A 13,342-nucleotide genomic window follows, 5' to 3' on the forward strand; every position below is an offset into this window, starting at 1 on the left:
GGTCATTTCTACCAAAGTAGGCGAAAGTGAGGACTGCAGATGCTGGAGATCAGAGTCAAGATGAGAGTGGTGCTGGAAAAGCACAGTAGGACAGGCAGCATCCAAGGAGCAGGAAAATCTACATTTCGGGCAAAAGCCCCCATTCCTACCAAGCGTCTGATTCTTAGCACTGTGCAGCATTAGCTGATCTCCGCAGGTGGTGCCCAAGCCTCAGGAAGGAATATCAGGAATGAATATTAGCCAGGTTTGCTGACCAATGTCAAAAAGTGTAATGTTGGAAAAGCACAGCTGGTCAGGCAGCATCTGAGGAGCAGGAGGGTCAGCGTTTCGAGCATAAGCTCTTCATCAGGAATGTGGAGGGGGAGCCCAAGGGGTGCTGAGAGATAAATGGGAGGGGTGTTGGGCTGGGTGAAAGGTAGCCAGGAATGTGATAGGTCGGAGTGGAGGGTGAATCTATTGTCCGCTGAAACCTGTTAGGAAAAGTGGATGTTGGGAGTGGAATTGCCTTTATTACCTTCCATGGGTGAATAGTTTGTTTTTTTAAATTTAACTTATTTTTCCTAACCAATCTGTAAAGAGATATTATAACATACCTCCAGAGCAGATGGGACTTGAACCTGGGCCTCCCAGTTAGGGGATAGAGACACTACCACTGTACTACCAGAGAGCACCTTTACCAACTAACACCAGCATTTTAGACATTTTCTGTATCAGTGTGTACAAAACTGCCTCTGAGGTGGTGGGGACTTGAATCGAGGTTTCCTTGCTGAACCAACTGTGCCAGAAGAGACCTAACCATTTGTTGCTTGTGACTGGGTTTGAACCTGAGCAGGGAGACCCCTTTAGATTTCAAGGCTAATGCCTTAACCATTTGGCCATCACAGCAGTAAGTATTTTCAAGAGCTGTTCAGAGCTGCTACTGCACACCTCTGTGTGGGACTTGACTGGGCGTCCTGGTCCAGGGGTACGAAAAAATACCACTGCACCACAAGAAGGCCCTTTTTGTTTTGAACTTATTTTTCTAATCAGCCTGTTTGGAAATGTTATTCCACATCTGTGGAGCAGGCTTCCTGGTCCAGGGGTAGAGTCATTACCACTGAGCCACACGAGGGTCCTTGGCATTCCAAGGGGATGGGTGTAAAACTGGGTTACCAGACTGAAGGATATGGTGAGAGGTTAGTAAGGAAGGGGAGATTGAGGGATAGGGAGCTTGGGTTTTGGAGCTGGGGAGGTGGTCAGGTTGAGGGAGATCTTGACAGGGAGGGTGGGAAGGAGAGAAAATGGGATTGATAGTGACAGGACAAACTTGTTGGGGACTAATGGCCATTTCCTAAGACTGCATATGATTTGCTCATGGCAAAACATGGATGTTTTTCCTGTTTTGTCATCCTCCGTGATGTGTACAGCAACCAAACACACTAATTCCCAATGGTCTGCATGACATGCAGGGAATTGGAACACACTGTACACAACAACCAACAGTGAACACACAGTAAATCTCTGTGGAGCAAAGTGATTATTATTGTTTCCATTGTTCAAAAGAGCCACTTAAATAAACTGATAAAATCACTCTATCTTGATATAAACAAGATCCACAGTGGAATTCAGCACATTCTCACTTCACCCACCCAGCTTCTTTTCAAACTTTTTCATTGGTTAACTGATTGGAAAAACCTGATTCACCCCAGCGCTTAGTGCCCGTAGATGTTTTCCCCCATTGCTGTCTATAAACAGAGGTCAGAAGGCTAAATTCCTTATGATAAGAGCAAAATCAGGTAGATCAGCACCTTTATATATCCTGCCTTCCCCTTCCCTCATGTGTCTTGCTTGTTATATCCACACTGCTTTTTATGCACTCACTGATTACACACTCACATTGCCCATTAATTACTGGCATTAAGGCACTGTTTGATTTTCCTCTGCACTGACTTCAACAATCTCAAATGCAGGGCTTTATTAAATGCCTCCTGGAAGTACATATAGCCAACTATAGGCACTCACTTGTCTCTCACAATAGTGACTTTCCCAAGAAAAAATATAAATTCTTGCCTCAGCCTGCACCTTTACAGGATGGGACTAATCCAGATTCATTTGGAGCACAAGTTTGAGCTGAGCTTAAAGTGGTCTGCTGACTTTCTAACACTCTCACTCGCTGCTGTGAGCAAAATGGCCTCGTAATATTCTGGTGAATCCATTTTTTACTCCTGTCAAATCTAATATATATTTTCTCAGGTGAAGTCTGAGCTCCTATAATCATAGAATCCCTACAGTCTATACAGAGACCCATGGCCCATCGAGTCCGCACCAACCCTCCGAAGAATATCCCACCCAGACCTGTACTCCCACCGTAAATTCGTAACACCACATTTCCCATAGCTAATCCACCCAGCCTGCACATTCCTGAACACTCTGGTGTAATTACGCATGGACAATCCACCTCACATCTTTGGACTTTGGGAGGAAACAGGCAAACAGGAGGAAACCTATGGAGACGCAGGGAGAACATGCAAACTCCACATTGACTGAGGTGGTCCAACCAGGCCTTTGTAGGCTATAGCATAACCTTTTCATCTTTCTAACCCACTAATTGTAAGGCTAACCTGCTATTAGCTCTATTTGATTATTCTTTGCTTATGGTTTATGTTGAAGGATGTTTAAATCTTTGAGGATCATCATTGCTGAAATAAAACTTGGATCTATCCTTTTAATGGTCTGATGACCCATACTTATCTGAATTGAAGTTGAGCTACCACAGTTTTGTTTTTCTCACATTTAAAATTACAGTATGCTTATAACTTATGTTCCTATCTACATCTCACTGATGTTTGTGTCTTGGATATGTGTCCTCTGTTACATTGTTTGAAGTTGAATCCCCAACATGGATTGTTGCAGCATCACTGCTTTCCAATTCTAGTTAATGTCCAAAAACCACACGTGGTCACTTACTGTCTAGCTGCTCTCTTAACCAGGTAAATACTTTATTCTTAATTCAGATGCATTTGGTGGCATTTATTTTGAAGAATGGTAATGGAGGATGGCTAGTGATGGGGAGGAGACTGGGGAATGTGGTGAAGGAATTGATAAGAAGTGAATGGACTGAGGAAGAGAGGGGATATGGGGCAGTTGACAAGGTGGCCACTGGGTCAGGATGAGAAAAAGGAATTACAGCAGGAGTTGAGATTTCATATCAGGACAGGGCGTGAGGGTTTGCCAGGGGCACTGGAGAGGGTGGGTGTGACGGAGAAGGGAGTATTGAAAGTATGAGGACACTGGGTGAGGACAGGAGAACAAGGGCTGAAGTGGGGACATTGAGAAGTGAAGACAGGGTGTATAAAGGCAATCCTTCTGGGGTTGGAAGGACTAATTGGAGCAGGGCAACTGGACACCGGGTGGTGGGGTGTGAGAAAGAAAACCTTTGGATAACTTCATATTTAGCCATATTGTATGGTATCTGCTATGTGCTTGCCCACTCACTCAGTTTTTCTAAATCAACTTGAAGTGTCCTTGCTTCCACACAATTCACAATCCCGCTTAGTTTTGTGACATCGACAAACATGGAAATATTGCATTTTGTTCCCTAATCTAGGTAGTTAATATATGTCTTGAATAGCTAGGGTCAAAATACAAATCGTTGTTGTAACCCACTAGTCATTGCCAATCTCTTTCCTGTCAACAATTCTCAAACCGGGGTGGACGGGGGTGTGGAGGGGATGGTGAGGTACACCGGGGGACGGTGAGGTACGCTGGGGGGACAGGGGTGTGGAGGGGATGGTGAGGTACACCGAGGGACGGTGAGGTACACCGGGCAGACGGGGGTGTGGAGGGGATGGTGAGGTACACCGGGGGGACAGGGGTGTGGAGGGGACAGTGAGGTACACTGGGGGACGGGGGTGTGGAGGGGATGGTGAGGTACACCAGGGGGACGGTGAGGTACACCGGGGGACGGTGAGGTACACCGGGCGGACGGGGGTGTGGAGGGGACGGTGAGGTACACTGGGGGATGGGGGTGTGGAGGGGATGGTGAGGTACACTAGGGGATGGGGGTGTGGAGGGGATGGTGAGGTACACTAGGGGATGGGGGTGTGGAGGGGATGGTGAGGTACACTAGGGGATGGGGGTGTGGAGGGGATGGTGAGGTACACTAGGGGATGGGGGTGTGGAGGGGATGGTGAGGTACACCGGGCGGACGGGGGTGTGGAGGGGATGGTGAGGTACACTGGGGAATGGGGGTGTGGAGGGGATGGTGAGGTACACTGGGGGATGGGGGTGTGGAGGGGATGGTGAGGTACACCGGGTGGACGGGGGTGTGGAGGGGACGGTGAGTTACACCAGGGGGGATGGTGAGGTACACCGGGGGGACAGGGGTGTGGAGGGGACGGTGAGGTACACCGGGGGGACAGGGGTGTGGAGGGGATGGTGAGGTACACTGGGGGGACAGGGGTGTGGAGGGGACGGTGAGGTACACCGGGGGGATGAGGGTGTGGAGGGGATGGTGAGGTACACCGGGGGACGGTGAGGTACACCGGGGGGACAGGGGTGTGGAGGGGACGGTGAGGTACACCGGGGGGGATGAGGGTGTGGAGGGGATGGTGAGGTACACCGGGGGACGGTGAGGTACACCGGGGGGACAGGGGTGTGGAGGGGATGGTGAGGTACACCGGGGGACGGTGAGGTACACCGGGGGACAGGGGTGTGGGGAAGCGTGTTCAGGGAGGGGGGTGGGTGAAGGTGGGGAGCTTGGATGGTGAGGACAGAAATTGAAAGAAATTTGGGGGATGGAGGGGAAAAGGGCACGCGGAGGACGTGGCTGAGGCTGGGTCTGGGGAGGGTTACCATGGTGACAAGGAGGTGAGTTACCATGGTGACAGGGCTGATGGTTACCATGGTCACCGTGGGGGCGCGCGTTACCATGGTAACAGTGAGAGAGACCGCCTCTCGTAATGGTCACGTGACGGCGCAATCGGCCGTTGACTTCCGCTGGGCCTCTGATTGGTGCGCAGTGTCACGTGACGGCAGATTCAAACGGCCGGCGGTTAGGCAGCGGCTCGGATTGAGTCACGCTCCAGCCCGCGGCAGGGTCTCCGCGACGGCAGCATGTCGTTCCCCAGAGCACCGCTCAAACGTTTCAACGACAGAGTGGGTGAGTTAATCCCCGGGAGCTTTCAGAGTGTGTTTGTGTGGGTGACACGGTGGGGGATGAGCTCCTTGTGTATGATTAGAGCCGTCGACAGTTTTCTCCCACGTTCATGGGGCCTGGGCAGTCTCGGGCTGGGTCAGCGTTTACTGCCCGACCGTCGTTACCCATTACACCTGTTATTGACAAGGGATTCTCTCTCTGTGTGTCTCTCTTTGTCTGTCTCTGTCTCTCTCTCGTACCCCCCCCCCCTCCCCACACACAAGTTCGTGGGGTGACTGTACCTCTACAAGTACAAATTTTTATTTCGCTCAAAAACTGCATGATTCTGTGTAAGATTCTGTAAATCTCTTTACGAAATAGAATCTGTCTGAACATTGGTTAAAAATCACACAACCCCAGGTCATAGTCCAACAAGTTTATTTGGAAGCACTAGCTTTCAGAGTGCTGCTCCTTCTGGTGTCTCCAAATCTGAACACTGGGGCACAGACAGCCTCACACAGGGCACCTCACACCTTCAATGCATTATCTAAGGTGACATGGTACCTATTGTTAAAGTTCACTTGAGAATGTAACTTTTTTATATTATTTAAAATAAAAGTTCTGGGATTTACATATGAAAGAACTGAAACCAAATGGTCATTCTGAAAGATGAGAGACTTAACAAACAATCCAGGTCTTTTTCAATATATAATTTCAGTTGCATCACACTGTAAACTTTCGCTATAAATTCTGGGTCTTACGATCTTACACTCCACAAGCACCAGATGAAGAAGCAGAGCTCTGAAAGCTAGTGCTTCCAAATAGACGTATTGGACTATACTCTGGTGTTTGTGTGATTTTTAACTTTGTACATCCCAGTCCAACTCCAACACCTCCAACTCATGATTACCATTGACACCATTAACTGCCGATGCAAAGTGGAGAGGATCTCCAAGAAGATCGCACATATCGACACAGGCATCCAGTTTCTGCAGTAAGGATTATGGATCACGAATCCACTCAAATCGACCTACGCTGACTACAAGGAGACACGTTGCTACCACACCTCATGCAAACTCCTCAATCATCTGCACCAACTGTACAGCTAGTGCCTCAACCTTGAAATTAAGGTGGAGTCTATACTCTCAGCCGACACTCAGAATACAGCAGTACAGTTATGGGACTTTGCAAACAGGCATTGCAGCAAAACTACATCATGTACATGCACACACAGAACAAGAAACTGGAGAAATGTAGAATCACCACCAGCAGTAGCCAAGCCTGCCCTGGCATTACAGTGAAAAAAGTTATCACCACTGGGAAGTCAATTGTCAACTTATTGGATCACACCCTTCAACCGGAAGAGATTGAAATTCTTAGCAAGGGTCTCAATTTCTGCCCCACCACCAAATTGATCCCATGGTCTTGCAGCAGACACTAAGGAATTCATCAGATGAATGAGAAACTTGGAATTCTTTCAAGATGCCAGCAGTAATCCCAATGAGCCCACCGAGGAACCGGAACAGTCATCACAGGGACCTGTAGAGGGGTGACCAAAGACAACTTGGACTCCACCGGAGGGCTGCTTATGCTCAAACTGTCAGGAAATCTATAAATGCCAGATTCATCAGTCGCACCCACAAGGTAGAGCAAACCATCACCCGATCACAACATAACACCATCCATGCCTTCAAAACTAATCACAACATTGTTGTCAAACCAGCCGATAAAGGGGGAGCTATTGTCATTCAGAATATAACCAATTGCTGCAAGGAAGTGTACCGACAATTGAACAACCAGGTATGCTACACGCAACTACTGGCCCTTTCAACCAAAAAAGCGCACCCGTGAACTAAATGCATTGATTAGTGTTTCCTATGCATCCTCATCCCATGTACTACTTGCGTAGGCGACTTCTTCTGCCTTCTGAGGATACACAAAGCTGACACACTAGGTAGCCCATATCAAGCAATGGGACTCTGTGTGAGAACCCCTCTAGCTACGTTGAAGGCATCTTTAAATCCATTGTACATCGGACCTCCAGCTTCTGTTCAGGCACTCCAGATTTCTTACAGAAACCAGTCGAACTGGGAACATTCCTCTGCACAATGGGTGTTTCAGGACTCTACACCAGCATCCCCACAATGTCTGTATTGCAGCAACAGCATCAGTACTCAACACAAACATCTTCCAAACTCTATCCTGCTACTCATCTGCTTTACCCTCGACTGTGACGTTTTTCACCTTCTGACAACCAGACACACAGAACAGCTGGATTTGGTTTGCTCGCTGAACTGGAAGGTTCATTTCCAGATGTTTAGTCACCATACTCGGTAACATTATCAGTGAGCCTCTGGATGAAGTGTTGGTGGCATGGCCCACTTTCTATTTATGTGTTTAAGTTTCCTTGGGTTGATGACATCATTTCCTGTTCTTTTTTCTCTGGTAGTAAACAGGATCCAAGTCAATGGGTTTGTTTATAGAGTTCTGGTTGGAATGCTATGTTTCTAGGAATTCTCGTGCGTGCCTCTGTTTGGCTTATCCTAGGGTAGATGTGTTGTCCCAGTCGAAGTGGTATCCGTCCACATCTGTATGTAAGGATACTTGCGAGAGTGGGCCATGTCTTTTTGTGGCTAGTTGTTCATACATCCTGGTGGCCAGTTTTCTGCCAGTATGTCCAAAGTTGTGTTTGTTGCAGTTCTTTGTAAATGACATTAGTTTTGTTTGTTTGTATAGGCTCTTTCATTAGCTGCTGTTGGTGGGTTTGTGAACTACCATGATGCCAAGTGGTCTGAGTAGTCTGGCAGTCATTTCCGAGATGTCTTTAATGTAGAGGAGAGTGGCTAGGGTTTCTGGAACATGTTTTGTCTGTTTGTTGGGTTTGTTGCTGAGAAATTGGCGGACTGTGTTCATTTGGGTGCGTGTTCTTTTTGAATCCAGTGTATAGGTATACAGTATCTGTATAATATCCTTGCATACAGATGAAGAAGAACGCCACTTTGACTGGGACAACATATCCATCCTAGGATAAGCCAAACAGAGACACTCACGAGAATTCCTAGAAGCATGGCATTCCAACTGGAATTCTATCAACAAACACTTTTTTTTATATATAGATATTTTTATTGGAAATTTAACATTTTTACAAAAATAAACAAAACTCAAGTACAAACATTTATATACAATTAAATCTTAAATAAATAATAATAACCACAATTTAACAAAAGAAAAATACCAAGAGAAAAAAAACAAAACTCAACTCACTACTAATCTAACCTACAACTAACCAGAGTGTATAATTAAGTCTCTTACATTATTCAAATAAGAGGCAAAAAAAGAGGAAAACACAGAAATTGGATAGTGAAATACACGCTCGGAATGTGTTAACATCAAATGTAACAAAACCCATATTCGTGCGGGATTACTCTCCCAAGGGGCCCCGGACCAGACCAGGTTCGCAATCTCAATTAAATAAAAGCCCTTGTTAGGATAGCCAAAATATCTGTATTTATATAAAATATGGCAGCCCTTCTTGAATTATGAAATAATTCTATCTTTCGGTGCACCATATTTGTAAAGAAGTCAAGGGGAATACATTCCATAATTAATCTGTGCCAATTTGAAAATCCAGAGGGGCCCTCAGCTACCCAGTTTACCAAAATACTTTTCCTTGCACAGAAAGAGAGAATAGAAAATAATCTCTTCCCGTGCATATCCAGGGAGGGTAAGTTCGAAAAGCCCAAAAGGAGAGATACAGGGTCCACTTTAATTTCTGTTCCTAAAGTTTCTGTCAGGGTATTTGCTACTTTAGTCCAGTATCTACGGATCTTATGACTGGTCCATAGGCAATGTACAAGAGTGCCCACCTCTATTTTACATTTGGGACACATTGGAGATGCTCCTGCCTTTAAGTTTTGCCAATCGATCCGGTGCTAAATAGGCCCTATGAAGTATCTTCAGCTGGATATCCTGTGTTCTGTTGCAGATGGTGATTCTTCTGGCGTTTTCCCAAATATCATTCCACGTTTCTATAGAGATTTCTAGTCCCAAATCCTGATCCCATGTTTTAAGCAGATTGTCCATATCTCCCGATACTTCATCATATAATAAATTATAAATAGTACTGATGGAAGGTACCCCCATTGGTCGTAGCACTCTACATTATCTGATTTATGAAGACTATCTAATAACATAGTCGTCTTCTGTATATAATCTCGAATTTGGAAGTATCGAAAGAGGTCTCCATTAGGTAATCCAAATTTCTGACGCAGCTGTTCAAAAGACATCAGGACCCCTTCTTTAACTAGGTCCCCTAAACATGAGATACCCCTAGATCTCCAGAGTTTAAAAGTGGCACCTGTAACCCCCGGTTGAAATCCCCATGCTCCCACTATCGGAGCATAGGGGGATGTTTTATGCGAGTTGCCCTCATTTTGCCGCATTATATTCCAAGCTTTAATTGCGTTTAGTAATATAGGGTTTTTACAGTGATCCGTAACGATTTTCCTCTTGTCTGAAAATAAAAGGTTAATAAGTGGGCATTTTACTTGAGAAGCCTCTATGTCCAGCCAGATTGGGTCTTGTCTGACCTGCAATCAATCAGCTATGTAACTTAATAGGGAAATTAACTGATATTTCCTAAAATCTGGGAAGTCCAATCCTCCCCTTGCCTGTGGAAGCTGTAGCTTCTTCAGCTTAATGAGGGGCCGTCTATGATTCCAGATAAAGGAGCCCAACCAACCATATAACTAACGTAGTGCCAGCATCGGCAGCATTCTCATAGGGTATAGGAGACTGGGCAGGACATTCATTTTAATTAGTGCTATTCTATCCAGCCAGGAAATTGGAAGGTCTCCCCATTGCTGGAGGTCCTGCCTTATCCTTTTGCAGTAAATGCACAAAGTTGGCCTTGTATAACTGACCAAATACTGGGGCAATAAAAATGCCTAAATATAAGAAACTCTCCAGGACCCACCGAAAGGGAAAGTGGGATCTGTCCACTAAGTGGGGGTATCATAGCAAGACCACCCATTGGCATAGCCTCTGATTTTGAGAAATTAATTTTATAGCCTGAGAATGCACTAAATGTATTAATAACTTGGATTAAGCGAGGTACGGACATCAGGGGATTACTGAGGAATAGAAGAACATCATCTGCATAAAAGGTAATTTTATGTTTACCCGTATCAATCCTCAGGGCCGTTATATTAGGATCAGCCTGTATAGCTTCTGCTAGTGGTTCAATTATTAGCGTAAATAACAATGGCGAGAAAGGACATCCCTGACAGCAGCCCCTATCCACACTGAAGCTATTCGAACCTAATCCATTGGTAACCACAACTGCTTTGGGATCACTATAGAATGTTGAGACCTATTTGGTAAACACCTTTCCAACGCCAAACCTTTCCAATGTGTAAAACAAATGACCATTCAACCCTATCAAGTGCCTTTTCCGCGTCTAATGAGACTACTATTGGTGTCTTTCCCTGATGGCAGGCTTGAATCACATTCAAAACCCGTCTAATATTATTGGATGATCTACGGCCCTGAATAAACCCCGTCTGATCCTCCTTTTATGATATGTGGCAATACCCTTTCTAGTCTCAATGCTAACGTTTTAGAAAGGATTTTACAATCTACATTTAGCAAGGATATTGGTCTGTATAACGCGCAATCTTCTGGGTCCTTTCCTTTTTTTAAGGGTAAGAGAGATATTTGCCCCTTTCAACAAAGGCGGGAGACAGCCCTGACTGTATACATAGTTATACATGTCCATAAGTGGACCAGCCAATATTCCTGTAAATTCTTTATAGAATTCAGCTTGAAAGACATCTGGGGCAGATGCCCTACATCTCTGAGGTTGCCTGATCGTGCCTCTCTCTCTCTCTCTCTCGTCCTGCCTCTCTCTCTCGTCCTGTCTCTCTCTCTCTCGCTCTCTCTCTCTCTCGTCCTGCCTCTCTCTCTCTCGCTCGTCCTGTCTCTCTCTCTCTCTCTCTCGCGCGTGCCCGCTCTCACCCGCCCGCCCGCGTGCCTGCTCTTGCCAGCTCTCTCGCGCGCGCCCTCTCCCTCGGCCGCTCTCGCGCGCGCGCCCTCTCCCTCGGCCGCTCTCGCGCGCGCGACCTCTCCCTCGGCCGCTCTCGCGCGCGCGCCCTCTCCCTCGCCCGCTCTCGCGCGCGCGCCCTCTCCCTCGCCCGCTCTCGCGCGCGCGCCCTCTCCCTCGGCCGCTCTCGCGCGCGCGCCCTCTCCCTCGGCCGCTCTCGCGCGCGCGCGCCCTCTCCCTCGCCCGCTCTCGCGCGCGCGCGCCCTCTCCCTCGCCCGCTCTCGCGCGCGCGCCCTCTCCCTCGCCCGCTCTCGCGCGCGCGCCCTCTCCCTCGCCCGCTCTCGCGCGCGCGCCCTCTCCCTCGCCCGCTCTCGCGCGCGCGCCCTCTCCCTCGCCCGCTCTCGCGCGCGCGCCCTCTCCCTCGCCCGCTCTCGCGCGCGCGCCCTCTCCCTCGCCCGCTCTCGCGCGCGCGCCCTCTCCCTCGCCCGCTCTCGCGCGCGCGCCCTCTCCCTCGCCCGCTCTCGCGCGCGCGCCCTCTCCCTCGCCCGCTCTCGCGCGCGCGCCCTCGCCCTCGCCCGCTCTCGCGCGCGCGCCCTCGCCCTCGCCCGCTCTCGCGCGCGCGCCCTCGCTCTCGCCCACTCGCTCTCGCCCGCTCGCGCGCGCGCTCCCTCGCCCTCGCCCGCTCGTGCTCGCCCTCGTGCCCTCGCCCTCGCGTGCGCCCTCGCCCTATCTCGCTCTCGCGCGCGCCCTCGCCCTCGCCCTCGCCCGCTCTCGTCGCGCCCTCGCCCGCTCTCGCGCGAGCCCTCGCTCGCGCGCGCCCTCGCCCTCGCCCTCGCCCGCTCTCGCCCTCGCCCTCGCCCGCTCTCGCGCGCGCCCTCGCCCGCTCTCGCCCTCGCCCTCGCCCGCGCCCTCGCCCTCGCCCGCGCCCTCGCCCGCCCTCGCCCCCTCGCTCGCGTGCCCGCCCTCGCCCGCTCGCTCGCGTGCCCGCCCTCGCCCGCTCGCTCGCGTGCCCGCCCTCGCCCGCTCGCTCGCGTGCCCGCCCTCGCCCGCTCGCTCGCGTGCCCGCCCTCGCCCGCTCGCTCGCGTGCCCGCCCTCGCCCGCTCGCTCGCGTGCCCGCCCTCGCCCGCTCGCTCGCGTGCCCGCCCTCGCCCGCTCGCTCGCGTGCCCGCCCTCGCCCGCTCGCTCGCGTGCCCGCCCTCGCCCGCTCGCTCGCGTGCCCGCCCTCGCCCGCTCGCTCGCGTGCCCGCCCTCGCCCGCTCGCTCGCGTGCCCGCCCTCGCCCGCTCGCTCGCGTGCCCGCCCTCGCCCGCTCGCTCGCGTGCCCGCCCTCGCCCGCTCGCTCGCGTGCCCGCTCTCGCCCGCTCGCGTGCCCGCCCTCGCCCGCTCGCGTGCCCGCCCTCGCCCGCCCGCTCGCGTGCCCGCCCTCGCCCGCTCGCTCGCGTGCCCGCCCTCGCCCGCTCGCTCGCGTGCCCGCCCTCGCCCGCTCGCTCGCGTGCCCGCCCTCGCCCGCGTGCCCGCCCTCGCTCGCGTGCCCGCCCTCGCTCGCGTGCCCGCCCTCGCCCGCGTGCCCGCCCTCGCCCGCTCGCTCGCGTGCCCGCCCTCGCCCGCTCGCTCGCGTGCCCGCCCTCGCCCGCTCGCTCGCGTGCCCGCCCTCGCCCGCTCGCTCGCGTGCCCGCCCTCGCCCGCTCGCTCGCCCTCGCCCGCTCGCTCGCGTGCCCGCCCTCGCCCGCTCGCTCGCGTGCCCGCCCTCGCCCGCTCGCTCGCGTGCCCGCCCTCGCCCGCTCGCTCGCGTGCCCGCCCTCGCCCGCTCGCTCGCGTGCCCGCCCTCGCCCGCTCGCTCGCGTGCCCGCCCTCGCCCGCTCGCTCGCGTGCCCGCCCTCGCCCGCTCGCTCGCGTGCCCGCCCTCGCCCGCTCGCTCGCGTGCCCTCCCTCTCGCTCGCGTGCCCTCCCTCTCGCCCCCGCCCTCCCTCTCGCCCCCGCCCGCCCTCTCGCCCCCGCCCGCCCGCCCGCCCTCTCGCCCCCGCCCGCCCGCCCTCCCTCTCGCCCCCGCCCGCCCGCCCTCCCTCCCTCTCGCCCCCGCCCGCCCGCCCTCCCTCCCTCTCGCCCCCGCCCGCCCTCCCTCCCTCCCTCTCGCCCCCGCCCGCCCTCCCTCCCTCTCGACCCCGCCCGCCCTCCCTCCCTCTCGC

General features: G+C 52.2%; 1 protein-coding gene across 1 annotated transcript in view; it reads left to right on the forward strand.

Annotated features, from left to right (window-relative positions):
- The first annotated feature begins 5,011 nt into the window (after positions 1-5,011).
- The window catches only part of hmmr (hyaluronan-mediated motility receptor (RHAMM)), a 54,747-nt gene continuing 46,416 nt past the window's right edge, over positions 5,012-13,342 (forward strand). The window contains exon 1 of the mRNA XM_072590379.1: positions 5,012-5,140. Within this exon, the coding sequence (XP_072446480.1) occupies positions 5,095-5,140 (46 nt within the window). The 5' untranslated portion in view covers positions 5,012-5,094. The remainder of the gene's footprint in view (positions 5,141-13,342) is intronic.

This window comes from Chiloscyllium punctatum, chromosome 20 (assembly GCF_047496795.1).
Source record: "Chiloscyllium punctatum isolate Juve2018m chromosome 20, sChiPun1.3, whole genome shotgun sequence".
NCBI lineage: Eukaryota > Metazoa > Chordata > Chondrichthyes > Orectolobiformes > Hemiscylliidae > Chiloscyllium > Chiloscyllium punctatum.